The following is a 27,695-nucleotide window of genomic DNA, read 5'->3' as shown; positions in this document are numbered from 1 at the left end:
AACTTGACCTTTCAATTAAAGGTTTAAAACATGCCAGAGGAAACAGGCATTCTGCCACATTGAAATCTGCCCTTGAACTTTATCTTTCAAGTACAAAGGACTCTGCAGTTACAGCATGGAAAGCTGTTGGATAAATAATGTGTTTCCCGTCCCAACAATTTGACTTCTATATCAAGGTACGCCTGTGATGTTCTGTAAAATTATTAGAATGTGTACTGACAGACATGAACATGTTTAGGCAAGTTGCTTCTACACTATTCAAATCCATAATCTTGTTCAAGAAAAACAACTTTATACAGTATGATCACCCATTGTTGATGACCAAGGACTCAAGCAAGCTAACGTCCCATATCCCAAAAAATGTAAGTAGACTCACCACAGTTTGAAGAGAACTTAGTCGGATGATGGGACCCAGAGAGTGCATGGGTGCATTTAAAACAAGCTTTGTATCATGACCGACCGTGTACTGTACCTGTACAAATACAGATTGTTCTGCTCTATACATGAGTGAACACCAGGAGGTCAGTCATGACAAAAAGAAACATTTATACATTTTGGCCTGCAACTGCCAAAACTTCACTATCGCATAAACTCCTTGTAACACTGTTGAAAAGACACAGGGAAATATCTTCTGGAAACAATCCAAAACAAATATAATTTATGTCTTTACTGAAGTGACATTAAGAATACATAAAATACAAGCACAAGTTTACTTCAAATGCATTGTACACAGACTTGAAACTACCTTTAATTAATGTGAAAGTTTTCAAAACAAATAATGTCAATGCCACTGTTGTTCTAAAAACCATGGTGCTTGTGTTGAGAACTGGGGGGAACTCGGTCCCGTGGGCATGATCAGTGACTCAGCACAGTGCATGGGGCATCCTGTTGCCAGGGAACGGTTGGCAGATGTTCCTGGTAGACCTTTTTTTCCTCAGCTATTAGGCCTACTGTATGTGTCTTATGGCTCCCAGAGAGAGTGAGAGAGAGGGAGAGAATGAGAGTGAGAGAGAAGAGAGAGAAAGAGAGAGAGAAGAGAGTGTGTTGGTTTTAAGTGGGCACCCTGCAAAATATCTCAAGGGATGAATATATGACTCCCTGAGTTTGTGCTTCACCTCACTCTCTACACTTACTGTGCTTTTACAGAATACGCACCAAAATAAAACAACACGTAAGCCAGGCATACAGTTTACATGGGAGAAAAAAAGGAATGTCCATTCTACATGGACCTTGGGTAACAAGGGCTTCTATTCTTTTCATCTAATAAGAAATGTTTCATTGTGAGCAGACATTTTACACAGTAGCCATAAACAGTGGGGGTTGTCAGTCCTCACAAAAGGCGACGCTGTGACGATATGAAGATGACTTCATCGCACGCAGACTGCACAGTGTTCCTGACTGAATGGTCAGTAATTAGCCTTACAACAATCTGAGGAAATGTTACTGGATCTGCAACATCCTTTAATGACGACGGCAAGGGTCTCGGGGGCGTTTCAAACCTGGGTGGGACAAAGTATTGCGGGGGGTTCACCCCAGTCATTTTTTTTTAAAACTGAATTGATTAAACTGATTGATTAAATTGATTAAACTGAATTGATTTCCTAGCCTGGCAAGCCAAACTGGAGAAGGACATCTCGACTGTTCAAGCTGGCTGAGCTGAGCTACAATGACTAGGCTCAGGGCTGTTTTAGCCTATTACATTTGGTGGGCTGGTGGAACATTTTGGGTGGGCAACATAGCAATGCGGTCAGATTGGACAGAAAATGACATGAACAAACCACAAACACAGTAAAATCGGTAGGCTACTACCTTGTTTGAGTTGCAGCAGTTAACAACCAGAGATATTGAGACAGTATTTCTGATAGGCCTAGCCTACATGTATTTATAAAACATATTTAAAATACAAAATAGTATGTTGTCAGTTGTATTCTATTTTGTTGAAGAAAGTCGGTTATATGTGGTTGATCAAGTTGCCCACATCGCTTAAGCAGCACAATGAAAAATGAATTTGCCCAGACTTGTTTTGTATCATAATAGCCTATTGTTAACTTGAATCATCCAATCAGAACACACAGAACCGGTTATGTGGTTGTCCTGCAACATTGCTCAAATAACTTAATTTACATGCCTTGAATTTGAGCTTGTTTCACGTTTTTTCTGTTATTTGGACCATAATCTTCTTCATGTAGTCCAAATCCAAAGAGTAAGACAAAGTAAGTGTTCAAATAAAATGTCATCTTTATTTACAACCAAGATATAGAATATGGTAGACTAGCCATATTTCTAAATAAACTGTGAATGGAATGGATTCAATATGAAATTGCACAAAAAAGACGCAATGAATAGATTGATGAATGATGAATACTGTAGATCTCAACATATAAAATGTGTGTGTGTGTGTGTGTGTGTGTGTGTGTGTATGTGTGTGTGTGTGGGGGCGTGCATGTGTGTGTGTGTGCGTGTGTGCATGTACGATGTACGTGTGTGTGTGTGTGTGTGTGTGTGTGTGTGTGTGTGTGCGTGCGTGCGTGCGTGCGTGCGTGCGTGTGTGTGTGTGTGTGTGTGTGTGTGGTGGGTGGGATGAGGGGTCCAAACTAATATTCAAAAGTGATTGGTCCTCTGAGTGGTGAGTGGATCTGAACAGGGCAAACAGTTCTCCCCTCCTGACTGCTCTCCTGTGAAAGCTGTCAGTTCAGTTGCCTCCAATACAATTTCCATTATGCACTGAAATCCTGATATTGATACGAAACACACCCATAGACCAATATAATAGTAGCCTAGGCCTAATGAGAGCTGAAAGCTTTTCCATTCTGTTCTATTTCAAAGTTCAATTCTCAGTAGCAATGACATTACATTTTTTTTTACAAAATAACAAAAAATAAACATCCGGACAGGCGTGGTAAATGGAAAGTGAGACTAATGGACGCAAGAGAGATTATTCCTAGTGGCCTAACGCTGCAATTCATTGAAGGGTTCTGAGCATGCTGCATTGAGTTTTAGTGGCTACTGACGTCACGTTTGCTCTTCATCTATGAATTCATCTGGCAATCCCCACTCACTGCGCTTCCTGCTCACAGTCGCTCCCACAGCATCTCGCACCACTGCTTCTTTGCTGTAGGTAGTTTGGGATTAACGACACTGCCTGGATTTACAGTTGGTAATGTGTTTTATCTGTTTTTTTCTCTTGATGTTGTACACGAAATTAGTTTTTATTTCGAAGAAAAGGTCCCTCGTGATGGCGAGCCATCAGGTAGAATTTCTTCTGCGCGCTAACCATTGCTAGCCGCCGTTTGCTGACGGTTCAATGGAGTATTTCTACTACGGAAGAAATGCGTAGAGGGGAGGGGTCGTTAGCACGGTAGTTACATTATGTTTTCAGGAAGTAATGTTACAGAGATAGATACATTATTTCTAACTGAACAGTGCGGCAAATGTTTGACAAGCTAGGTCTCTCACCAGTCATCTGGCTTTTGCCGAAGTGCCAGTTTCGTCTATTGTGTTTGCTTTGGTTTTCTGACACGCCGGTGTTGGCCAACTTAGTAACGTGAAGATAATTAGCTGGCTAACTTTAGCTGAATTAGCTCAGCAAACCCGCTCCACATGATAGGAGTGTGGTTTTGTACACTAGAGACTGTATTTTCGCTCCTGTACATACTTTATGCTAACTTGCTCCATCCTTGATTCATAATGCCTGTTGCTGTAACCTGTGCACGAGGACTGTAAAAGCTTCACTGGCTCATAGTCCTCACTTTCCGAAGTTTTGTGGCTAATTTGAAGTTGCTAGGCCATGCTGTGTACAGTGTGTTGAATAGGCTATGTATGAACCATGGCAACTAAGTCTGAACTTCTTTGGTTGACACCTATGTGTATTTCTGTGGACACATTATCATCCTATTACGCAACTTCGTATTAGGCGCTTCCCTTTTGGAGATGAGGTGATCACCTTTGTGCTCCAAGATGTTGAAATATATGCTTAAGGACCGTGAATGGCTCTTTTAACACGGGTCACAAGATTGGTCGACCGCTGTCTCATGACCAATTTATTCAGCCTGTTGCTGTATTCAACCACATCCGCCAAACTTTGCAGTCATGTCAGCCGAGGAATTTGTGGCTTTCCATCGCAAGTTCTTTTTTTTTTCAAATGCAACACTCCTAAAAAGATAAGATAGGCTAGCCTAGTAGGTGCGTTTTTTTGTAGTTCCAGTAACAGCTTGCTTTATATTCAAAGATGTCGGAAATTGTGTTTGACTCACGTGCAGGGTTGACAGTCTGTGTGTGCATGTGACAAATTAATGATTCAGCCTGATGAGGTGTTTAGATCATTTAGCCTCCATTGTACATGCGGCATTATGCTAGAAACGTCTATATGTGCCATATACAGTAGGCTAGGCTATGTGTTTTCCGATGATGATCCTCGATCAGCTTGATTGAACTGTAAGTGCTTCTCTACGAGTGCTGCCTTTACTATTACCGAAGCGTAGGCCTACACTGAGACGGTCACTGACTGCTATCTTGTCTTAAACAAGAGTGTTGAGCTTTGCCAGAGTTGCGCAGCCTTTCTTGTCTGGCCATATAGTCTCATGAGGTCTCTCATTGTGTCAGACAATCTAATTTTCATCATTTGTCATTGACTACCCTAATGCGTAGCCTAATATTCAAAATGTGCCCTCCTTGATGTACCATTAGCCAGATCTTTGAAAAGACAAGGTTGGATGCAATCGTGCCACAAGCTGACATTTCTGGCTATAGAGCACCTTGGCTGGGAACCCTGCTGCTGTTTTGAGATCAGCACAGCTGTTGCAACTTGGCGCCTGTGTCATGCAGTAAGCAATATCAGCTGCACTGAGTAAAGTGTTGCCCCCAAAAGACCTAGTCCCCAAACCTGCAGCCTTGCGTGACATTATTATAGAAGTTTTAGCCAGAACCTTTTATCTAGAAAGGAAACATTCAGAAACCCTAAATATTTTAAAATCTTGAAACCTATTGAGAAATTGAGTCATTATCAGAGACAAACAGGTTACTCCGATTCCATCTGAAGGGGCAAGCCAGTCAGTGATTTCTAACACTAATGGATTCGTATCACATTATCAGAAATTATAATGAGATAATATGACATATTATGATACGGCTTTACAATTCTTGCGAGGCTAAATATTTAATGTGTTGGTCACATTAGTAGACCACAGTAAATCACTCTAATCCTGAAAACCTGCATACTGTCTTTTTTCTAGCTGCCATGCCATGGTTTCCATTGGCCTAGTTTATGGCACCATTTTAGATAATGAGATACTAAGTTAAAAATAATGTTCCAGTAAAAGATTCAGGTTATATGCCTTGATATTACAGTTATTGTATAGGGCTAGCTGTAAAGGAGATTCCAGGTGCATGTGTCAATGATGTAGGGGAAATTAACGCCCAGTTCTAGGTGCCCATTATGTTCTTAGGGCTTGGTGTGGTAAATGGAAACTAAACAAATGAGCAATCTTGGAAGATTTAACAATGCAAGGCCTGTCAACCAAAGCCGTTTACATGTATGGTCTTGCAATCTCATATTTTAACTCTAGAAATCACTTTGGGCATTTCAGTGGAATCAAATCATTCAGTTGAGAAATTGTTTTGACAAATAAAAAACCTGCTTCCAGGCATGCAGACTGTGTCTTGATTTGGAAAAGGGCGACTATATATGTGTCACAGCAGTGCAATTATCAGACTATATGTGGCTGTTAATTGCACCACTGAATTGTTTGAAGTGAAGTACACGTTGAGCTTTGTTTAGATAAGGCGTGATGCTGATTGGAGTTATCAGCTTTAAATGGGCAGAGGTTATCTATTGCCATACTCATTAACTTGCAATACTAGCCTTGCTGATATACTTTGCGCTCTATATAGACATTCTATGCAAAGATGATTAAGAGCTGTGAATGGCAAGCAAAAATGTGTTGTACCTTCATTCACCTCACCATGTGATTCTGCATAACTGGATTGATGTGTAATTCCTCTCAGCCAGAAAGTTTCAGGATTTCTTGTAAGTTGCATAGGTGTTGTAAAACTGTTGTGACTGAATTTGCCTGGCAAACGTTTGTGTTTTAATGTTATGTTTGTGAAGATCTGCCAAATGTGTCCTAAATGAAACACTACTCAATAGTGATACTTTGAAAAATAAGGAATGCACCAAACATGAAGCACAGGACGGAAGTCGTTTATATCAAACATGTTCTGACAAATGTACAAATATGCACTATCAAAATGGCCTCATTCAGTAGTTAGAGCTTGCTGCTGCCAGTCGTTTCTTCACCAAACACTTTTTCTGCCTTGCGAGTTGATCAAATAGACTGCAGCACGTTTTTACCATTTGAACTACATGGCTAAATATTTCCCAAGCAGGCGGGCAATCCTCTGTTTGCATATGTAAGTGTGCGCATAGCTGCAAGTGAAAGGGCAGCTATGCATGAATGAACTTGTGGTCTAACTTTTTAGGCCGACTCTTGTGTGCACAGGAGGGACCAGAGGGCTGCCACCATGGTCACCATCCCGCAGTTCTACGAAGGGAAGAGTGTCCTCATCACCGGAGCCACGGGCTTCATGGGGAAGGTCCTGCTGGAGAAGCTGCTGCGCTCCTGTCCGGGCGTCAAGGTCGTCTACGTGCTCGTCCGCTCCAAGGCAGGCCAGGCTCCTCATGTGCGCATTGCAGACATGGTCAACTGCAAAGTGAGTGGTGATCATCTGACGTGGCAGGATGCGGTTGCGAAAGATGGTTTAGTGAGACGTCCAGGCATGCTTATCAAGCCCCCCCATCATCTTGTTTGGAATTGACTGGTAACAAAGCGAGTCAAAGAATCATGGTGTAGAAACAGTCCAACTGAATTAAAACGTCAAAGCTCAAATTTGTGGACAGAGCCTGGATTGTCCTTACAGTGCACTTTGCGCTGTTTCATATTTGAGCTCCATAGCCAATTAAATAATTTCTGTCCCTCCATGCTCCTCAAGCACTGTGTGGTCTATTAACTATTTTTGTGTCCAAACACTGGACCGATATCTAGAGGACTGCAAGGACTAATTAGCTGAATTTGACAGAAAAAGTGTGTGGAATTGGAATTGAACAGAATGGAACTTTTTGTAAAGATCACATAGCAGGAGGTTGTATTATCATGTGTCAAAATCTTCAGATAGCATCCTTATGTTTTGCATTTTCAGCAGCCTGCAGCCAAATCATAGTCATTTTCTTTGTATGATATTTGAGGAAGCTGTTTTGGTACTCCACATTGTATAAATCCCTTACCGTGGACATTTAATCTTATACGTTAAATGCATATGACCATATTACTCAACTATGAAGGATTAATATCTATAGATGTATCTTAAGTAGCGCATGGTACTAGAGGACATCTGGATATGTGGGAAATCTGTGATAACCGGATATCTGGTATCACTTAAAGGACACATTTCTGTAGCCGTTGATCAGGATTTCTCTGCTACAGCTCTTTGACAGATTAAGAGATGAGCAGCCCGACTTTGCAGAGAAAATTGTAGCTGTGAACAGTGACTTGACTCTGCCTGAACTGGACTTGCGGAAAGAGGACCAGGAGACACTGGCAGCCAATGTCAACATAGTCTTCCACTGTGCAGCAACAATCCGATTCAATGAGCCTCTCAAGTAAGCATCGCTCTCTTCACGATGAGCCATAAACCATCTCCATTTTTTTTTTGTTAGCAAAGCATGCCATTTTTACATTTTGAGTTGGTGATAAATCCACCAGAGTCTAAATGAGCACCTAGTGCTATTTGCATGTTCCCCTGTAGTATTTTGCCTGAGGCTGATAGAGACGTCAGTTTAATGAGGTGCCTAAATCAGCTCCTGTGCAAGTTCTCCGCAGAGAACATTGTGCTCCAGATGCGCTGACGATCGCTCCCCCCCCCTGTCGCTTTTACTCCCCACAGAGATGCAGTGCAGCTGAACGTTCTGGCGACTCAGAAGATGGTGGCTCTGGCCCACCGAATGAAACAGTTGGAGGTGTTCATCCACGTGTCCACGGCCTACGCCAACTGTGACCGCAAGCTCATCGAGGAGGTGGTCTACCCCCCACCAGTAGACTACAAGAAGCTTGTTGACACCTTAGAGTGAGTTGCACAGGTCCAGAGCATTTAGGGAACAATATTAGTGCTTCTGAATGGGCCTATTTGTTGATTTTTAATGCTACAACGTACAAACAGTAGAGGCTATGTAGTCCCTTTTTTTAATTGCTATTGTTATTTACTAGATGGATGGATGATAAGCTTGTGGGTGTAATGACGCCAAAGCTGATTGGTGACCGGCCAAACACGTACACATACACCAAAGCTTTGGCTGAGTATCTGGTCCAGCAGGAGTGTGGGAATCTGAACGTGGCCATCATCCGTCCCTCCATCGTCGGAGCCAGTTGGATGGAGCCCTTCCCTGTAAGTGCAGCACAAATGGGTCATGCTCAGTTCACAGTCGTAATCAGGTTTAGAGCCTTATTGCTTTGGCCTATCTTGTGTTTGTAGAGGAGACTCCCTGCGCTCTGCTCTGTAACCAACACTGCTTCTCTTACAGGGCTGGATAGATAATTTCAATGGACCTAGTGGAATATTCATAGCTGTAAGTGCCCGTTTTCTGATATTTGAGATGCGTTACAGCACTTCACCTGCATAAAGGCTGTTTGGGGAAACCTGACTTTTCTTGACTTTTCCTGCCCAAATTTGCTTGATTTCTAGGCAGGGAAGGGCATTCTGCGCACGATGAGGGCCTCCAACAACGCTGTGGCTGACTTGGTGCCAGTAGATGTCGTAATCAACACCACTCTGGCCGCTGCCTGGTACTCGGGCTCCCAAAGGCATAACAGGTCCGTTTCTCACAGAGCAATGGGCCTCAGCAGGCAGGCAGGTGGATGCCAGCTCTGCCTAAGAACAAATAATGCATTTCGAATTAATAATAAAGTTAATTGAATTGAATTAAGAGGATCCTGGTAACCACACCGTCGCTTGCATGTCCTCCCAGGCTTGCTGTAGAGAGAAAACTGTTTTAGAAAACAGTGTGAGGAAGTAAATAGCAGAAGATGTCTTTGTCACGCCAGTGCAAGACGTGAGCTCCAGCATAAAACGTGTTCCACTTTCACCACAGATGCAAAGGCATTTTTTTCCCCTTATGTTACAGCTTCAAAATCATTCTGTTGGGTAAACTAACTTGTTGCGTGCCTTCCCAGCCATAGCCTACCCGTGTGCAGGGAACCAGCCTTGCAACTTTGCTCTTCCTAAACTAGTTGCAGTTGAAAAGACGACATTTTTTTTTATATTCTGATGACGAGATGTTTCAGTGTTGTTGCTGTAAACCTGCTTGTCGTGTGTTTACTTTTGCAGACCCAAATCCATGTTGGTTTACAACTGCACAACTGGAGGCATCAACCCATTCCACTGGGGAGAAGTTGGTATGAAACCCCCTTTGAATTGTTAGACTAATTGACTGAAGAACACTGAAAATATTAAGCTTCAATAATATGCCACTTTAGAAACCAGGCCACACATAGCTTTCACATAGTATTAAAATGGATAAGAAATTAATATTGATATCCCACAAAGTAATGGAAGGAATTGTGAAGATGAATTGAATTTAGAACTAGGCAGCTTTTTAGTCTGTCATTTGAATTAAATGTTTCCTACGAGTGAGTGAAGGCTGTGGAGAAGTGAGAGTGTGTCTCCCACACCTTCTCCCTGAAGAAGGTGTTTGCGTGTGTATGCCTGTGCGTGTGTGTGTGTGTGTGTGTGCGTGCTGGCAGGTGCTCAATCGCCCACTTTCCTCATGCATTAGCCCTTCCACGCTCACACACTAGGTGTTTGTCACCTCTGCCGAACAATGCACGCACATGGCCGCTGTTCAAATCAGCCTAGCGTCCTGAATTTGAGAAGGGATGTAGTATTTTTGAAAGCCCATCTCAGGGGAAGCTATTTCTTCCCCTGTTGTCACATGCGGAGGTGGCCTCCGTCACAGTGGCTGTTTTCAGGCTTGTTACATTAAAGGTTGCTGAGCAGAAATTAGAACGTGCATTTTGGCTCCGCTCTGAATTTTCTCTTGCTGCTAATCTAGTGTAGAGCTGATTTGTCTTGTACTAGTCCAATAGAGAAAGCAAGTCTCATAGCCGTTTTTTGAAAGGACTTTATTGGGCAGATATTTAACTAGTCAGTATTGAAATTACATGGAATGGCATGCATGCTCAGTTTATTGTCATAAGCAGTTCTCATAAGGCAACTTGGTGTAGCAAAAGTCTGATACAGCCATACCATAGGTCCGTAGCAGTAAGTAGGTCTGTTGTAGTGTCAGGATGGGACTAGGGGACAGATATTTTTAAACCAAAAGTTTTAGGTCTTCATTGTGTTTTCAATGTTCGTCGTGGCAGCGAAAAGGTGGTCTGGAAAAGTTTCTTTTTGTTATGGGCCAAGTGCTTTAATGCTATTGTCCATATTGTCCCACATACCTTCACAGGCATGGGGCCACTATTGTTTGTGTTTGGACTGGTCGTGAAATGTCACTGTTTATTGTACAACCAGCAGATGCGTGCCACCTATGCTTTGGATCACATGCTCGTACTGTACATTTCACTTCTTCAAACTCTCTGGAATCTGAAACGGTTACAAGGTCAAACACGTGGTTAATTTTTCTCTACAATGACAATAGCAGTAGAGCACTTGAGGTGTGCGTGTGTGTGTGTGTGTGTGTGTGTGCGCGTGTGTGTGGCAGACCTGGGTCCAAATAGTATTTCTTTGCTTTCACACCCTTTCTGCATTTCATCGAGCCTGTTTTTGTCGAACACGGACCAGTGACCTCTTTCATTCGCGGCGCTACCAACGGTCCTGTTGCTTCTCTCTGACAAAGCTCAGTGGAGTGCAGAATGTCTTGAAGGGAAATGAATACTCTTTGCCCCTCAGGTTTACCGCCACTGAGATCCCAGCTGTCTCTCTATCTCTCTCTCTCTCTCTCTCTCTCTCTCTCTCTCTCTCTCTCTCTCTCTCTCTCTCTCTCTCTCTCTCTCTCTCTCTCTCTCTCTCTCTCTCTATTGACCACGTTCACCCTGTATTGAAACGCCCTTTTGTCTCTTAGAGTACCATGTAATATCCACTTTCAAGAGGAACCCCCTCGAGCAGGCCTTCAGACGGCCCAATGTAAATCTCACCTCAAACCACCTAATCAATCAGTACTGGATCGCTGTAAGCCACATGGCACCAGCCTTCCTATATGATCTCTGCCTCCGGATGATGGGGAAAGAGCCAAGGTAAATGCGCCCGCGGCCCATGCTCGCTGCCTACCCTCTCTTTGCTGTCTCGTCTTGGCGCAGTCCACCCCCCCCCGTATCCGTATGTTATTGCCACCGTGATGTGATGCTGTTTGCAGGCGCTGTTGTCTTCAATGTCCAGAAGGGAGGGTGAGGATGCATAACCCAGTGGAGGCCTCATCAAGCCTGTACCTCCTGCTGGGTTATGCACTCTTTTCTCCTATGTGTGCGTGTGCCTGTGTGTGTGTATGAGTGATAGGGTGTGTGTATGTGTGTGTGTCTGAGGCTGGCTTGCATTGCAATGTGTTGCTCTGTGTTAACTGTGGGGGTTGCCTGTGACTGTATTCTCTCTGCAGAGTATTGTGTAAACACGATCTTCAAGACCAACCCTTTAGAACAGGCTCTCAGGCGGCCCAATGTTAACCTGCGGTCCAACCCCTTTACCAATCAGTACTGGACCACAGTGAGTCACACACTGCCCGCCCTGCTGTATGACGGGTTTCTCAGGTTGACGGGTCAGAAACCCCGGTAAGGTCTCGACAGCGCCCCCTACCCCCTCTTTTCTCCTCTCCTCCCCCTTGCCCGCCCTTCCTGCCCCGACCCGCCCGACTCACCTCTACCCGCCCTCCCCCCCCCCCCCCTCCACCACTGGGTGCTGGTCGTGTGGCATGGATGGTTGATGGCGACGAAGCGCAGCCCGGCTGTCTGCTCGACTTCATGGCATCGGACTCGACTGCTACAGCTGCTGCTGACAGGCTAGCATGAGCTCCTGCTCCAGCATGCCTCATCCACTCTCATGTTTTAGATCACACAGTTCTGGAGCCATTTTTTATTTTTTATTTTTTTGCTCTTTTCTTTTGTCTCCTCTGGAGACTGTCTTGGTTAGAACTTTTTTTGCATTATGCAGTTTTGAGTCAGATTTTTTACTTTATTTTTCCCCCCATAAAATCCTATTTATTCCCTACCACACCTTCATAAATGGTCCATTTCCAACTCCTGTTGTGAGCCATGCCATCAAGTCCTTACAAATGACCCAAGAGTGACCTTTCAGTTATCTTCTCTCTTCATCTAGTGGACCCTCCATGGGGGACACATAATGGGAAACTATCATCCTGGTCAGTACCAGATACCAAGCACTTAGGTTTGAAAGACGAGCTCTAGCAGCTGGAGACATTTAGCAGGCCACTCAAACAGCCAATCAGACCTACTGATCATGCCAATTATTATTAATATTATTATTATTATTATTATTATCAATTAGTAGTTTACTGTAGGCGTACCACAGAAAGATCAGTTAAAATGGTCAGGCTACATAAGTTAACATTAATTTGTTTTTGATGGTGGTGATTTACACCATAAATCACTAATGTAGCCATTGAAGCCTGAAAGATGTGAATGAAAACTCCTACATTAGTGTAATACAAGGCAAGTGTTTGGTATCTGACTTGAGAAAGTATTGGCCTTAAAAGACTTTCTTAAACCAGACACATTTCAGCGAAGCTTATACTTGACACATATCAGCAAAGCATAGTAAAATTGGAATGAAATCCTTTGGTTTTGAATAGTGATTGAACCTGATTTCCTGAAATGTGTGTGGTTTAATGACATGCATAATGAATTCCATGGGAAACTTTGATCATGAGTGTTTGTTTTCCCCCTTAATCGTCTCTGATTTGTGATTTTAACTTGTGATTTGTGATTGTACTTTGCACGTTTTGATTATTATTCCCATGTCTGGATCAGACTGTCTCTTGGGGAGGGGTGGATAACTGAGCATTAAACTGCTAAATTAAAAGTGGCTTGGAATTGACCTCAAACCCCTGCAGTTGGAGCTGTAGAGTTATATTTGACAGCGCTAATGCGTTTGATTTTATTGGTTTCAGTGCTTTGCGTACCATTGCAAATCCGCACTCAAACAAAAAAGGTCATCTCAGTTGTTGGAAATGCTCAGGTACCACTCCACTTCAAGTATGAATCAATCTTGCCCTAACTCTCCATAACCCTTTTCCCAACTCAAGCAAATGGGACTTCACGGCACCAAAGGTTTAAAGATGATAATTATTCTGATTAGTACAAATCAAATCTCCAGCCGTGTTAACAGTGTGCCGAGCTCTGTGCTCTAAATGCTTTCAGATTCAATTTCACACTGCCCGTGGGCACTACCCATCATTACGAGCAAATGAACCATTTTAGTAGGAACTGTCTGTGACTTTAAATAGAATGTGGCGTACTATGCTGTAATTCATTCATAAGTGTCCCTGCTCGAGGACAGTGTACTTGCTGTAATGTGCAGGACATGTTGTGTCTGGAAAACCAGTGCATACTGTTGGCTGACACAAGGATACATTTGGCACGTGGCCACATGTGACCCAAACAAAGGCTACATTTGACTCCTGGTGCCAGTCTGCCTAACAGACCTGTCAGGGGCCCCGGGTCTCGAATCTCAATTCCCCGCTTATCTGCCTGGAAGTCCAGTGATCCATGGGTCAGTTTGCAGCTGAAGGCTATTAAAGCTGAATGGGGCCCGCGTGGCTTAGAGAAACGCAGTACGCACAGAGATGGCACGCCAGCTGCCATGTGTAAGCCCTGACGTCCTTTCCCTCTCTCTCTCCTTTCTCTCTCTCTCTCCTCGTTGTCGTCGTTCTCCTCCTCCTCTTCCTTCCATCGCCGTTGCCACGGTGACAGGATGATGAAGACTATCAAGCGGCTGCACAAAGCCATGATGGTGCTGGAGTATTTCACCAGCCACTCGTGGGTGTGGAACACAGACAACGTCACCATGCTCATGAACCAGATGAGCCCCGAGGACAAGAGGGTGAGTGACACACACAGACACACACATATACACACACACACACACACTATGAAACAGGAAAGTGATTGAATGTTTAACCAAAACGGTCTCTTTCTGTCCTTCTTCTGCGGCATGCCTTCTAGATAATTCTGACACCTTTGTACTGATGCCTCTATAAAGTCTTTTTTTTTACATTTTATAATTCTAAAATGGCCTCTGTCTTGGTTGCAGCTCTTTAACTTCGATGTGCGACAGCTGCACTGGGCCGAGTATATGGAGAACTACTGCATGGGCACCAAGAAGTACGTGCTGAACGAGGAGCTGTCAGGCCTGCCTGCCGCCAGGAAACACCTCAGCAAGTAAGCCCCCCCCCGCCCCCTAGTCGCTCCCCAGGCTCCAGCAGGGCGGTGTGCCTCTGCTCCTCAATAAGTGTTTTCAACACTGATCCACCTTCTTATGGTGGACTGCAGATTAGTGGGCCGCTGGATTACTTTTCAGTACACAAGTCGCATGTGAGATTAATTGTGTTGCAGTTTATTTAATCTCCGGTACGTGATTTTCAGCGGACATGAATGGCCAAAGGATTGACGTATTTTCAGCTGTTAGTTAAACGTTGCTAAAGGTCCGCATAGACGGAGGATCGGTTTCTCTCAGGCCTAGTCTGCAGTGGCCATGTCACGCATAATCTCTTCCAGGCCACGTAAACAAAGTGGAAATTCCCCAGTCCGATATCAGAGTTCTATCAAATTGGCCTCCAGCTGGGACTGTTTTCCCCTAAGCACACATTCACAAATCTCCCCGCTGCCATGCAATCACCTCTTGACTTGAGCTCTGTGGATTGAAAAGCAAGCACCCCAGCCGAGCCTGTTATCGTTGCCGTTTCCGTGTTCGCCGCTGTGCGTATGGCATTTCCAAATTGCCGCGATTCATTATATTTATTTAACATGTCAAAACAAAATGCATGAAATTGAAATAACACTCCTCCGTTCCAGATTGCGAAACCTCCGCTACACGTTCAACACGCTGCTGGTGGTTGTCTTCTGGCGGGTGTTCATCGCCAGGTCGCAGATGGCGCGCAACATCTGGTACTTTGTGGTCAGCCTGTGCTTCAAGTTCCTGTCCTACTTCAGAGCGTCCAGCACCCTCAGACACTGAGCGAGGAGAGAGTGAAGTGTGACTGGAGGTGGTCACGGAGGAAATGTTACCAAGCCTCTCCTTCCCTTCCCTTCCCTTCTCCCCTCCCCTGATAATACCTTGCACCCCCCCCCCCCACACACACACCCCTTTTGTCCTTATCTCAGACAGCTATGCATTCAGTGTAGCTTGGCCGACTCTTCGGACATGTTCTGAATGTCACCCTAGGGTCTGGGTCCTGCCCCCTCTCTCTTTCTCTAACTCTCTGTCTCTCCCTCTGTCACTCTCTTTCTTTCTCTCTTTCTCATTCTCTCTCTCTCTCTCATTTTTTTTTTCTGTTCAGCACGGCCCTCCCACTTCAAAACTGTAGGGGTGCTGACCACATTGTGGAAAGCAAGCATGTCTCTTCAGGGCTAAATTCTCTCCTTCAGCACAACGAGCACAGGAGGCTTTTAAAATTACTGCATCACGTCTCTGTGGGTAAAAGCACTTAAGCCAAACACCGAAGAGGTGGGTGGGTGGGGGGGGGACTGACTATTACTTTACCACACATTCAACAGCTTGACCCCCAGCCATTAGGCACCCTGCATTGCTTGGCTGATGGCAGTGACTCACTTGTCAACTATTCAATCAAGCACAAGGCAGATAAGGAACGTGATGGCTCCTCCGCAGTATAGCTATGTGCCTATGCCCAAGCCTTCAGATGACCTTGCTAAGCCTCACCGCCACAGCATTCTGCAGCTATGCTGAGCTCCCCCCCTCACTCCCACTTTGAGGGGTTTCCCCCCCCCCCCATGTTGAATTCTGCCAAACCATCTTTATACATTCTACCTTTTTGTCTGCGATTGTGCAGGATGAAAAGGCCGTGCTTATCAGTGAGAAGCTAAAGGTGGAACATCTTGTTCTTGATTCAGGACCTCTCCCTCTGTATTACTGGCTTTTAGCAAGCTGCTGGCATGCCTTGTTGCATGTCTTGTCATAGACCCGTTTCAACCTTGTATCTGATGAGGAACGTTTTGTGTGAGTACTTTTTCAACTCCATTGTGTGTGTGTGTGTGTGAGTGTGTGTGAGAGAGAGTGAGTGTGTGTGTGTTGATTCTTGCCCACTACTTTTCTTTCGCTACAGGGTCATTTCCGGACCTTAATGTCAAACTAGGGTCTCACCATCCCAAGCCACAGACAGATTGTTAATCTATACATTTCTGTCAATTATTATTTTTGTTTTTTTGTTTGGTTTTTCCTCTCCTCTGGCTGTGAGGAAGTGAGGGAACATAATTGCTGTTCCCTTACTCATGATCAAGTACTCTTCCTCCCTACATTGGAAACACAATTTTGGGGTGAACAGTAGCCATGGGGTTAGTGATTTTTGTTTATATTTATAAATATACGAACTATATTTTATGTACTTAAACACACTGCAAAATGAGCTGTAGTACCAGATTCTACAAGCTTTGAGTGTATGACTAGGGTTAGTTGCTTGGTTGTCTGACTGGTTTGTGAACTGTGCCTGACATTTTTTGACTAACACAATGTGAAAGAGCTGAAAATGTGTACGTTTTGTAATCCATTTGTGTACATTTCCAGATAGACATTGTAATATTAATCTCACATTGCATAGTATTTTTATGCTTGTAATACATATAGAGTGGCTATTTACATTTAAGAAAAAGACAAAACAAAGGCATGTAGAAGATTGGCTCTTTTGGGGTCTTTGGGACAAAGTCCCAGATGGACTTCTAAATCCAAATGTCTTTTTTTGTCTTGTCTGTTTTTTTTTTCATCTGGTCACAAGATGATCAAATTTAAACCAAAGCCATCACACCTTTGGTTATATCTCATATCTTGTCTTGTGTGTAAATTCAACGGTTGGTTTTCTTCTTACTGTATTGACATAGTCTGAATGTACGTCACTCCAGCCTGACTCTTTGCACAGTTGTACTAGAAACTTCGATTCACTCCAAATGTGCGTGTCTAATGTGTATTTGGAACATATGTGGATTTGGGACCTACTGATCTGATAACTTGTGGTAATTGTGAAAACTTTCTTTTTTCGAGGACCACCATTTGAAAGGGATACTTGCCTTCATGTACTTTCAATCATTCCCTTGTGTTTGGTTTAGTTTTTGAGATGAGTGTCGCTTAGTAGGAATTCTGGTGGGGGAAAAAGTTAAATGCAGACTGATGTATTCAGGGTTATCAATTAACATTCACTCAGCCATGTACATTACATTTCTATCTCTTTCTGTCTCTCCTTAATGTGATGTTGGGCATCTTTTGGGTAGCAAGGGTGCCTTGTTGTATGATCATGTCTGCCATTTCAAACAGCATTGCACAATAGTGTTTATCACAGTGTTTTGTTTTCCGTCAGGGGACCCCTTTCAATCATTGGACCTATTGTCTCATTTAGGTTTTTTTTTCTGTAAAAATATTTTCAGTCAGACCAAACAATACAATGGAGTAAAATTGCACATCTGAAGTCCAATTGAGGTGTTTACAGCAAAATGGGTTCATTGCTCCAGATCATGCGCTATCCATTTTCTTGCAAGTCTAGAATAAAAAAAATCAATGGGTGCCTTTTGTTTGTAAACCAAATAAATACAAATAAACAGAACATGTTAATTCATGAAACACCATGTCTTTGCTTTTTTTTACCTTTTACATTTGCGTCAGTTAAACTCAACAGCAACTCTTTCCCAATTACATTCCCAGTTGTAAACCTCTGGGCCCTCTCCCTTAAACTGCTACGCATTTCATGAGAAATGTCCATTAAAGAAGACATTGCTATCCTATCACAGATTTGGTACTTCACTAAATCCTTGTCATAAATAAACACTGATGAGCAAAAATCTGCATACTGAGTCAGTCACAAAACCCCAAAATGCATTTGAAAACACACACAAAACCACAAAATACATTTCAATTCTGAAGAATTATTGTTCTTTCCCATGTGTGATTTTTAGGATATTGTGATAATCTAGTACATGATTTTTAGGGTGATAAGAGAATCTAGCTCCTGAATCTGCTGCGTCACTGAAGTTTGTTAAAATGTGTCTTTAAGGTCTTCTGAAAGAGAACAAGACCTTGTATAAAGAACAACCAGTTTTCTCTAGTTTACAAGAACTGACTGAGGGGGGAAACTGTGTTGAATACTGCCATCTGCTGTGTATTGTGTTACATTAGCGACAACGGGAGGTTTAAATGCCTTCGTATTTCTGAGAAACACATCAGGCAGTCAAGGAATTTTAATAGATTTCAACAGTCTTCTTTTCAAGAAAACTAAGGTATGTTTCATTTAAATATACGAGTTTGATATACAGATACAATACAATTAATTGTCAGAACTACTAATACATCTCTTCAACAGAGAAACTAGGGCTATTCTGTTGTGTCACAAAATGCTCGTACAACGTGTAATATCTGCAGGCTCATATTGTAAATGAATGTACTGTCTCCCATCTGTTTGTGCAGTGGTGAATCATAGAATGGAGTCAAAACACATTTAGAGCCAGAAAAGTCACACAAGAACTCATGGGAACTCATTGATGCTTCACAGAAAGTCTGGATCTGGGCTGTCCTCACCGGATGCACCTCTGACATCCAAGCATAGAGATCCACGCCTGCAGCAGAACCGGCAGGTGAACAAACAACAGATATCAGAGCCACAGAGACAGAACACTGCAATAACATCCTACTCTCTGCATTCCTGATACACAGGGATGGGCAAAAAAAATACATCTACATGTATTTTTAAAAGTTTTGAAAAATGTTAACCGTATCAAACTACAAAATACAGAAGTCACGCCATATCAAAATGAAAAAAAAAATGTGTTTTGAAAATACTAAAAAATATTCTTTAAAGGATGAATGAAATCAATTCATCAAACCTTCCATATCTGTCTAGTTAATCTATCCTTCATCAGTATACTGACTACTGATTAAGTGGATAGTGCTTGAGATCAACAGCTTCCCTCTGCCTGCGAGACATGCCATATACCTACAGTCAAGAGATCAACTAGATAACCTGTCAATTCAAAAAATCGCAACTGAATTTGTCTTATGGTACAAAGTGGAAACAAGTCTCTGACATCGTCAATGCATGCCCAGATTGCTTAATATTGCACTGTGTAAAACTGCTGATCAGGAAATATCATGACACTGTTAGTTTGGTTTTAACTAACTGGGTAGCGTGTAAGCACTAAATTGATGCCAAGGGGCATACATTTTTCTTGGGTTGCTTTAGGCGATACACAGGGCAATTTTTGAGCAATGTTGCAGGGCAACTACATAACCGGTTCCATGTGTTCTGATTGGATGATTAAAGTTCTCAAGAAACTGATGATAACAGTTATGGAACAAAAGCGAATATGTTGTATTTGCATTTGAATTGCCAAATTTGAGCAATTATATTGAGAACCGAATATGTTGAAATTGAATTCATTGGATTGGAACTGAATCCCAGTCAACTTGAAATTGAATAGAATATTTTGCAATTGAACTCATTTGCTCTGAATAATAAATTATTCTAACTGAAACTGTCACACTTTGTACTTTCACATTCAGTTCAGACCGTGAAATTCAATTTCAGAGACAAAAACAGCTGGTTGCTAAGGAAGAGCAATCGAGTGCAGATAAATTGCGATCATACCATGGCAGCATTTGGCAGTTAGTCCAAGAGCATTAGCTCAAAATAGAGTCAAACCCGGAACAAATTAGTAACAAGCTGAATTTTTCAGGATATGTTCAGAATACCTTTAGGAATAACATACTAAAAGTCCCCGTGAATCCCCCTTGTGCTCTCTGAGATATTCAAGATGGCGTCCAAAATGGCCGTAATTTGGAGATTTTTCCGTATTTCAGGCTTAAAACCTAATACAAATGCAATTAAAAGGTCAAAATATATGTTTTATAGGGCAAGTAAGTCAATTTCATCATTAGTTTATTGAATGGAGACATTTCATAATAATACAGTTACCTCCATAAGTATTGGAACACATGCTAAAGTTGACTGTATAAAATCGTCTTTTGGAAATTGATCTTAATGCCTTAAATGGAAAAAATGAGGAAATATCCAACCTTTAAGGACATCAATTTTGTTTGTGAATAAGTATATATCATAATGTTTTTTATTTCAGTTAGCCTATTAGCTGGTTTCATTCTCATTGAGCTCAATGCAATTCAAACCAGCTAATAGGCTAACTGAAATAAAACCATGCTAATCTCTTGGTATGGTGAAGGGTATGTGATGATGTGGGGTTATTTTAATTCCAAAGGCCAAGGGGACTTTATCAGGGTGCATAGTGTCCTGGATGGAACCATGAAATACGTTTTCTCATACAAGGAATCCAAATTCACCATTGACACACTGCTAAAATTAAAGTTAACCAAGATTACAAGATCATTAATGTGACAATGACTAAAGCGACTAAAAAAAGTTAAAAGTAGGGATGTAATGATACACTCAATCCACGATACGATAGGCTACACGATATTAAGGTCACGATACAATACAATTTTATATATTGTTATCATTATTATTATTATTATTATTATTATTATAAGCTATATAAAATAGCAGATTATCTTACATTTTCTAACAAAAATTGAGTTAAGAGAATTGAAATTGAAGGTTAAAATCTCTCATGTCATGAGCAACTTCATAATTATTATGTAGCAGCTGCATTTTACAGCTACAAAAGCGATCTTGCAACTTTGGTAGCTCTTGGTGTGAACGCACAGTTAGACAAACAATCAGACAACAATTTTCCCTCTATAACCTTTGTAATATAATAGCACATAATATTATATATAATGCTGACCTCATATAGCATATCATATTATACTTGTACATAACGTCCTAAACATCAAGTAATAAAGCCATTTCATAAACATACAGTATACGAGAGGTATTCATTATGCAAATAATGACTTTTTTTGTCATTTCAATCCTTGATTGTAATTTCTTCTTGGAAACCTACACACATTTACTGTACTGTGAACATTCTTAAATGTGAACTTGTGAAGTCCTGAGCTCAGTAGGAGTTCACATATAAATTGACACGGTCACAGCCTATAGATATTAGATTTTTGACATCAGAGTCATTCAGCGACAGTGATGGAGTCATGCATTATGCACGGATTATGTGCAAGTTGGATGCAAAGGAAGGCCAACTCTGTCATCTTTACTAGATGATGAAGAAACTGAAGAATCAAGACCAGTTTCCGATGATAGAATAGAATAGAATAGAATAGAATATATACTTTTTTGATCCCGTGAGGGAAATTCAGTTCTCTGCATTTAACCCAATTTAACCGAATTAGTGAACACACAGCACACAGTGAACACACAGTGAGGTGAATCACACAACCCAGAGCAGTGAGCTGCCTGCCCAACCAGCGGCGCTCGGGGAGCAGTGAGGGATGAGGATGTTGACTGAAGTGATGTACAGTCCCCTCCGACCATAAGTATTGGAACACATGCTAAGTTGACTATATAAAATCATCTTTTGAAAATTGATATTGATGCCTTAAATGAAAAAATGAGGAAATATCTTTCTGAATGAATAATGTATCGTAAATAAATAAATGTTTTCCTTAAAATACAGGGGTCATAAGTATTGGAATGCCTATGTTAACCCTATGTGTTAAAATTCCCATAGAGGCAGGATGATTTTTTATTCATTTATTTATTTTAAATAAATGGATTCATCCAGGACACTATGCGCCCTGATAAAGAACCCTTGGCCTTTGGAATTAAAATAACCCCACATCATCACATACCCATACCAAGAGATTAGCATGGTTTTATTTCAGTTAGCCTATAAGCTGGTTTGAATTGCATTGAGCTCAATGAGAATGAAACCAGCTAATAGGCTAACTGAAATAAAAAACATTATGATATATAGGCTACTTATTCACAAACAAAATTGATGTCCTTAAAGGTTGGATATTTCCTCATTTTTTCCATTTAAGGCATTAAGATCAATTTCCAAAAGACGATTTTATACAGTCAACTTTAGCATGTGTTCCAATACTTATGGAGGTAACTGTATTATTATGAAATGTCTCCATTCAATAAACTAATGATGAAATTGACTTACTTGCCCTATAAAACATATATTTTGACCTTTTAATTGCATTTGTATTAGGTTTTAAACCTGAAATACGGAAAAATCTCCAAATTACGCCCATTTTGGACGCCATCTTGAATATCTCAGAGAGCACAAGGGGGATTCACGGGGACTTTTAGTATGTTATTCCTAAAGGTATTCTGAACATATCCTGAAAAATTCAGCTTGTTACTAATTTGTTCCGGGTTTGACCCTATTACTACTGGACTAAGTACAAAAATAAGACTTATAGAGTATTTTGATACAATGTAAGGCATTTTCTTCAACCCAATAAAATACAAATGACAAAATACTATTTAAATACATGTATTATAAATACTGCTCGTCTCTGCTGATACATAAGTGTGGCTATTCATGTAAACACACACTTAGCCCCCTGATCATAGAACACTCGGGTAGTTCTCTGTCTGGACTACACATTTAAACAGTGGCTGTTTTTTGAGTGTTGGTAGTGACACACACACAGTAGGGGACAAGAAAATTTACTGAACTAGCACGGACTGCACTCAAAGCAGCACTTAAGAGTTTTTTGTACCTTAAAATAATGTTTCCAAAATCATTTCAGTGGTTCATCAACTCGTAACAGGGTGAACGGCACTTCTGCTTTCACTTCGTGCCCCTCTATCGGCTATAACCGCACTATGTAACTTTACGAGGTGGGGTAGTGTATCTGTAGTTCGATGAAATGAGACATCAGAAACTACAAATTTGACTTGCTTCGATGTCGCAATACATCATACTTTCATAAAATCATGCAACATATTCTACCTTGTCTGTTATTTGCTGGATAAACAAATAGCGTGTGTGTGACAGAGGAAAAGTGCTTTAGTGTTGCTTTAAGTATTACTGAATTACTGAATTAGTTTTGAAGACATGCTGCGTACCTGAGGGGCTGGCACTCGAGGCCCCCGGCGCAGGGGCAGTGTTCCTTGGGGCCCTCCACGTCCCACAGCAGCAGGTCCATCAGCATGTTGGGGTGGCTGTGGCACGGCTGCTGCTCCTGGGGTCGCGGGGTACACACCGGGTAGAGCAGCTCTGCCATGGGGGGGCAGAGGGGGGGTTAAGGTGAAGGGCAGTAGTACGCTTCGGACAGTAATTGGCTGGTTTGTGGACTTATTTTAGCTAATGGTGGGAGAACTCATGTGATCACACTTAGATACTGGGCATGTCCAGCAATCAAACATTCAATTTGGGAGCCACAATGCAGTGGGGAGTAAGAGGAGTTGGAAATAAATATCGGCCTTGGAGTCCTTGAGGAAGACTTCCTAGGCCAGGTTCAATGGCACTGGCCGCAAAAGAATTCTCTCTGTAACTTTTTGTGAAAAAAAAAAAAACGTCTGCTAGGATAACGGATTTTCTTTTGAGCTCTTCTAAATGCACAAACTTCCTTTGAGAAGAAGAAAAAAATAAATAAACGCATTGAGGTTATTGTTAGTGTGAGTCTCCAAGGCCTTACCCTTGTGAAAGGCGCAGCAGTTCTCAGGGCTGCAGTCATTCTGGTACTGACAGATGCTGCCAGACTGTCCTTTTACACCGTCTGGTGAGCACTTTCCCCACACACACAATTGGCCTGAACAGCATTCCTCGTCCTTTCCGCAGGTCTGTCAAGGATGAATTCACATCAATCTAAAGAGGCACTGAGCCATAGTGAACTTGACATTCTATCAAATCATCAGGACACTTCATTAAAATGTGTTTTTGTATATTCTGTGTCCACTCACAGCATAGGAGGCCTGGCAGGGTATGCATTTGGAGGTCAGTATCTCGTACAGACAGTAGCCGCTCTCTCCGCAGTCCTCATCGATCAGGCACTCCTGTGGTAAATGAAAGCCGTAAAACATAAAATATTCACATGAATTGCCGTTCCATTTATTATGAGTGATGCTAATCTCCAAAGGATTGTAGTATTGATTGGGTTGGACTTCACAGTACAGCAAATACATGTTAACTGAGCCTGATACTCTACCAGTGGTTGTTAATAATTTAGCCATATATAGGACAGAATGTTTTTAAAAAAAAAGATCACCAAAAAGTTCTAGGGATCAGTTGAAATCTCAGCAGTTAAGAAAATCTCAAGAAAATCATTCTCTAGTACCACTCCCTAATGTCAAACTGTATTATGTTTGCAGTTCTTATCTACTTCATCAGATGAAAAGTAGGCCAGATGATATAACAGAGGGGGGAAAATGAATGGCTTGATTTTGGCCCAGCTGCTTTTCGGGGACAAGTAAGTTAAAGTGCAGACTTCTGACATACTGCCAAGGCATATTTCAACCCCAACATATCACAATACAGCTATACACAACGTGTCACTATACGCACAAGTATATCATTAGTTTAGAGGCCGATGAGAATGATGGAAAACATTTTTCAGGAGTTGTTTCAGGTAAATATGGGAAAGTTTTGTTTCTGTTTGGCCTTTTCTTCCACATGATCCCAATGTTTCTGGAGCCCTAGAGCACACATTTTAGAGTGAGCCTTGGACAATGGCCTGATTAGGCCAAAACAATTGTATGTGGTGTGTGTGTGTGTGTGTGTGTTTGTGTGAGAGAGAGAGTGTGTGTGTGTGTGTGTGTGAGAGAGAGAGAGTGTGTGTGTGTGTGTGTGTGTTTGTGTGTGTGTGTGTGCACATGGGTGTGTCTCCGTGTGTGTGTGTGTGTGTGTGTCTGTGTCTGTGTCTGTATGTGCGGGTGTGTGTGTTTCAACTCCCTAAGTACTTGAGCTGTTTTATGTAGAGACCAGATCAAAGAGCTGCGCACTCCCCTCCAGTCTTCCCCCAGCCCAGACTGATGTTGCGCTGAGGTCGTCTCTAATGACTCACCCAGACCAACTCCAGTCAGCCGGGGCACACAGCTCTCCCTGCTTCCCGCTCACATCTCAAAGCCAGCCAACTTCCCGTCCTCAAAACAAAACTCCTCGCTTCAGAAACCACACCCTCTGTCTGATTTATTCTGGCTGAGCCGTAATTCCCTGAGGAGGCATTTGTGTCTAAACAGACAAATTCACATTTGAAACAGCACACATTGAGAGAGAGAGAGAGAGGGAGAGAGAGAGAGAAAAAAACATGATCCGGCACAAGTCCAATTTTTTGAATGAGCTGGAACTATAAACCTGTGCCATACGCCTAACATATGTGGGCAACTTGGGCTCTGTGCACAGATCTGGTTTTGGAGATGAAGCCGTACTTTTCACTACACAACTAGGGAGTTGGAGTTAATCTGTCATGATTTGCAACAGTACGGTAGCAACCATAAATATGCAACTAACACAATTACCAAATAGCAATGCTACGAGCCATTAAGAGCAACATTCACAAGAGACCATTTTTTCCGTGCATTCTTTCCAGGTTTTCTAATGTTACTAGCACAGCATGTGTGGGTTCCTGGGGGGAAAGCGCTAAACTCAGCTATAAAGTCCCTAATGGCAGTTCAGTCTGTGGAAAATACTGGTGCCCTCATGTGTACTGACAGCATAATAAAGCTTTGGGTTGGGGGGCTTATCTGAAGTAAGCCATTACGGAGAGAATAGACATGTACTGCAAATAAGAGCACTCATAACGCCAAGTCTTTGGAGGTGGAAAGAAAGGGAATTTTTACGTTTTTTTTTTTTTTTGGGGGTGTAGAAGGATGTTTATCAATTCAAGACCAATTGTCTGAGTGTGTGATGTCAGAAATGACTCAGCATGTGAGATTCTCTCAGTGTAGGAAACCTACCAAAGCCAAGCCAACAATCTCGGAGCAACTGTGAATACAAATAACAAACTGTTCAACTGTTCAAAGTGTTTATACATTTCCTGCATTAGTGGTCCACAGACAGAGAAACAAACCAGGAGGTTGCTCTCAAGTGAGCACCACATATTTGCATCATCCTGATTATCCCAGATGGTAAAACAAGATGAGCCCTGTTTCAGAAAAACTCGGAGAACATTTTCCTTTTTCCACCCAACATACGACTTCCATCATGATGCATCCTGTCCATATTATAAACTCTGCAAGTAAGAAAACCATCTCAACCCAATGTCTTGTCAAAATCTCTTTTCCCTTTTTTTATTGGTTTTCACATTGACTGAATCTGTTTTCATAGGACATCGACTCACTGCCAAGTTCACTTGCATGCTTAAATTTCGCCTAACTTGTGAAAGCATTTTGGCCAGCCCACAGTCTCCCCCTCAATCACTCACGTGGTCAATTTCATTCCATCTGCCACTGGTCTGAATCACTGTTCTGGAGAGATGGATCTCCCCTGTCCTATTGTCCGTTTCCTGAGAGAGAGAGAGAGAGAGAGAGAGAGAGAGAGAGAGAGAGAGAGAAGCACAGATGCTGTAGAATCACACCAAGAGCATATGAAATGGAATGCCACAATTCGTCTGACACCACATCAGCTCTGGGAGTTGTGTTCCTCGTGTGGCCATATAATAACATATTTTTGGCAACACGACTAAGCAAACAGTATTTTAGTTATAATAGCTTGGTCTCTTTTTCTCAAGCAGTTTTCCAGTGGGTGCGTCATTTATTAAAATAGACAAAGCCTCGTAGGCTACCTTCATTTACAGTAACCATTGACACGAAATACTTTGTCGAAAAGTTCATCGCATGCAGTACACAACGTGATAAAATCATTTGACGTCTATATAACTGCCTATCTCTGAATTTAGAACTCGACAATACAATACAATGAAGTAAGTCAACAATAAAGCTGTGAGTAAACGTTGAATCCTACCTTTTTGATCTGTTGAACTATATGCATGGCTTGGTCATCCAGCGCGTCCTCTGAATGAGTCAAATTATGATAAATTGGAACCAGTTCTTGCGCATACAATTGAGATTTAGCGCTTTCATTGTTGATCTGCAAGAGACAGTGTAATCAATGAGGACTAGTTTACGAAGACAATACATATTTAAAAAAAGATATAGACATGAAAAATACTTAAATCGTCAAAACGTATAGTCTTTCAAATTCCAAAGACGACTAATCTTAATATAGCCTACTGCAATAAAGACACGTTTAGGCTATTCGAATTCGCCAAATCGCTGTTCTTAAGTAGCCTACCTGATGTACCGCTTCCTCTAGTTTATGCTGCGTGTCCTCCATCAATTTTTCAACCTCTCTGAACATGTCGTTCAAGGTAATTTGTCCCGGTGCGATACTACCATCAATAGTTTTAATCTCATTTTTAGTGTAAGGGGTCGTTCGGCTTGCAACACTATTGAACAAATGTAGCCAGAAAAAGAGTTTCACAAACTTGAGCATCGCAGCGGCAAAACAAGTTCAGGCTCCGAGGTTTGCGTCGGAGGTCCTCCAGTAGCGTACCGTTTATTTGGAAACTATGCGCACTAGCTTGAAAAGAAAAAAAATCCG

At 42.0% G+C, this 27,695-nt stretch overlaps 2 protein-coding genes across 4 annotated transcripts; one reads left to right on the top strand and one right to left on the bottom strand.

Annotated features, from left to right (window-relative positions):
• Positions 1-3,018: 3,018 nt before the first annotated feature.
• On the top strand, positions 3,019-17,838 carry far1 (fatty acyl CoA reductase 1). Of its 3 annotated transcripts, none has more exons than XM_062546827.1 (12): positions 3,019-3,157; positions 6,498-6,708; positions 7,479-7,654; positions 7,939-8,118; positions 8,259-8,436; positions 8,573-8,617; positions 8,734-8,861; positions 9,376-9,443; positions 11,639-11,810; positions 13,968-14,097; positions 14,308-14,435; positions 15,069-17,838. In XM_062546827.1, exons 2-12 carry the CDS (start codon positions 6,520-6,522, stop codon positions 15,229-15,231), a joined length of 1,557 nt encoding a protein of 518 aa, XP_062402811.1. In that variant the 5' UTR covers positions 3,019-3,157; positions 6,498-6,519; the 3' UTR covers positions 15,232-17,838. The 3 variants fall into 3 exon arrangements, with proteins under 3 accessions (XP_062402811.1, XP_062402809.1, XP_062402812.1); XM_062546825.1 differs by lacking the exon at positions 11,639-11,810 and adding an exon at positions 11,111-11,282; XM_062546828.1 differs by lacking the exon at positions 11,639-11,810 and adding an exon at positions 11,111-11,282 and having other exon boundaries at positions 3,069-3,114.
• On the bottom strand, positions 17,832-27,659 carry dkk3b (dickkopf WNT signaling pathway inhibitor 3b). Its single transcript, XM_062546829.1, has 7 exons — positions 27,387-27,659; positions 27,057-27,182; positions 26,518-26,598; positions 24,059-24,151; positions 23,794-23,938; positions 23,222-23,372; positions 17,832-18,827 (listed from the first exon to the last, which is right to left on the bottom strand). Exons 1-7 carry the CDS (start codon positions 27,585-27,587, stop codon positions 18,758-18,760), a joined length of 867 nt encoding a protein of 288 aa, XP_062402813.1. The 5' UTR covers positions 27,588-27,659; the 3' UTR covers positions 17,832-18,757.
• Positions 27,660-27,695: the final 36 nt, after the last annotated feature.

The sequence above is a fragment of the Sardina pilchardus genome, chromosome 10, assembly GCF_963854185.1.
Source record: "Sardina pilchardus chromosome 10, fSarPil1.1, whole genome shotgun sequence".
Classification (NCBI taxonomy): Eukaryota; Metazoa; Chordata; class Actinopteri; order Clupeiformes; family Clupeidae; genus Sardina; species Sardina pilchardus.
This window is presented reverse-complemented; position numbering and strand designations above follow the sequence as displayed.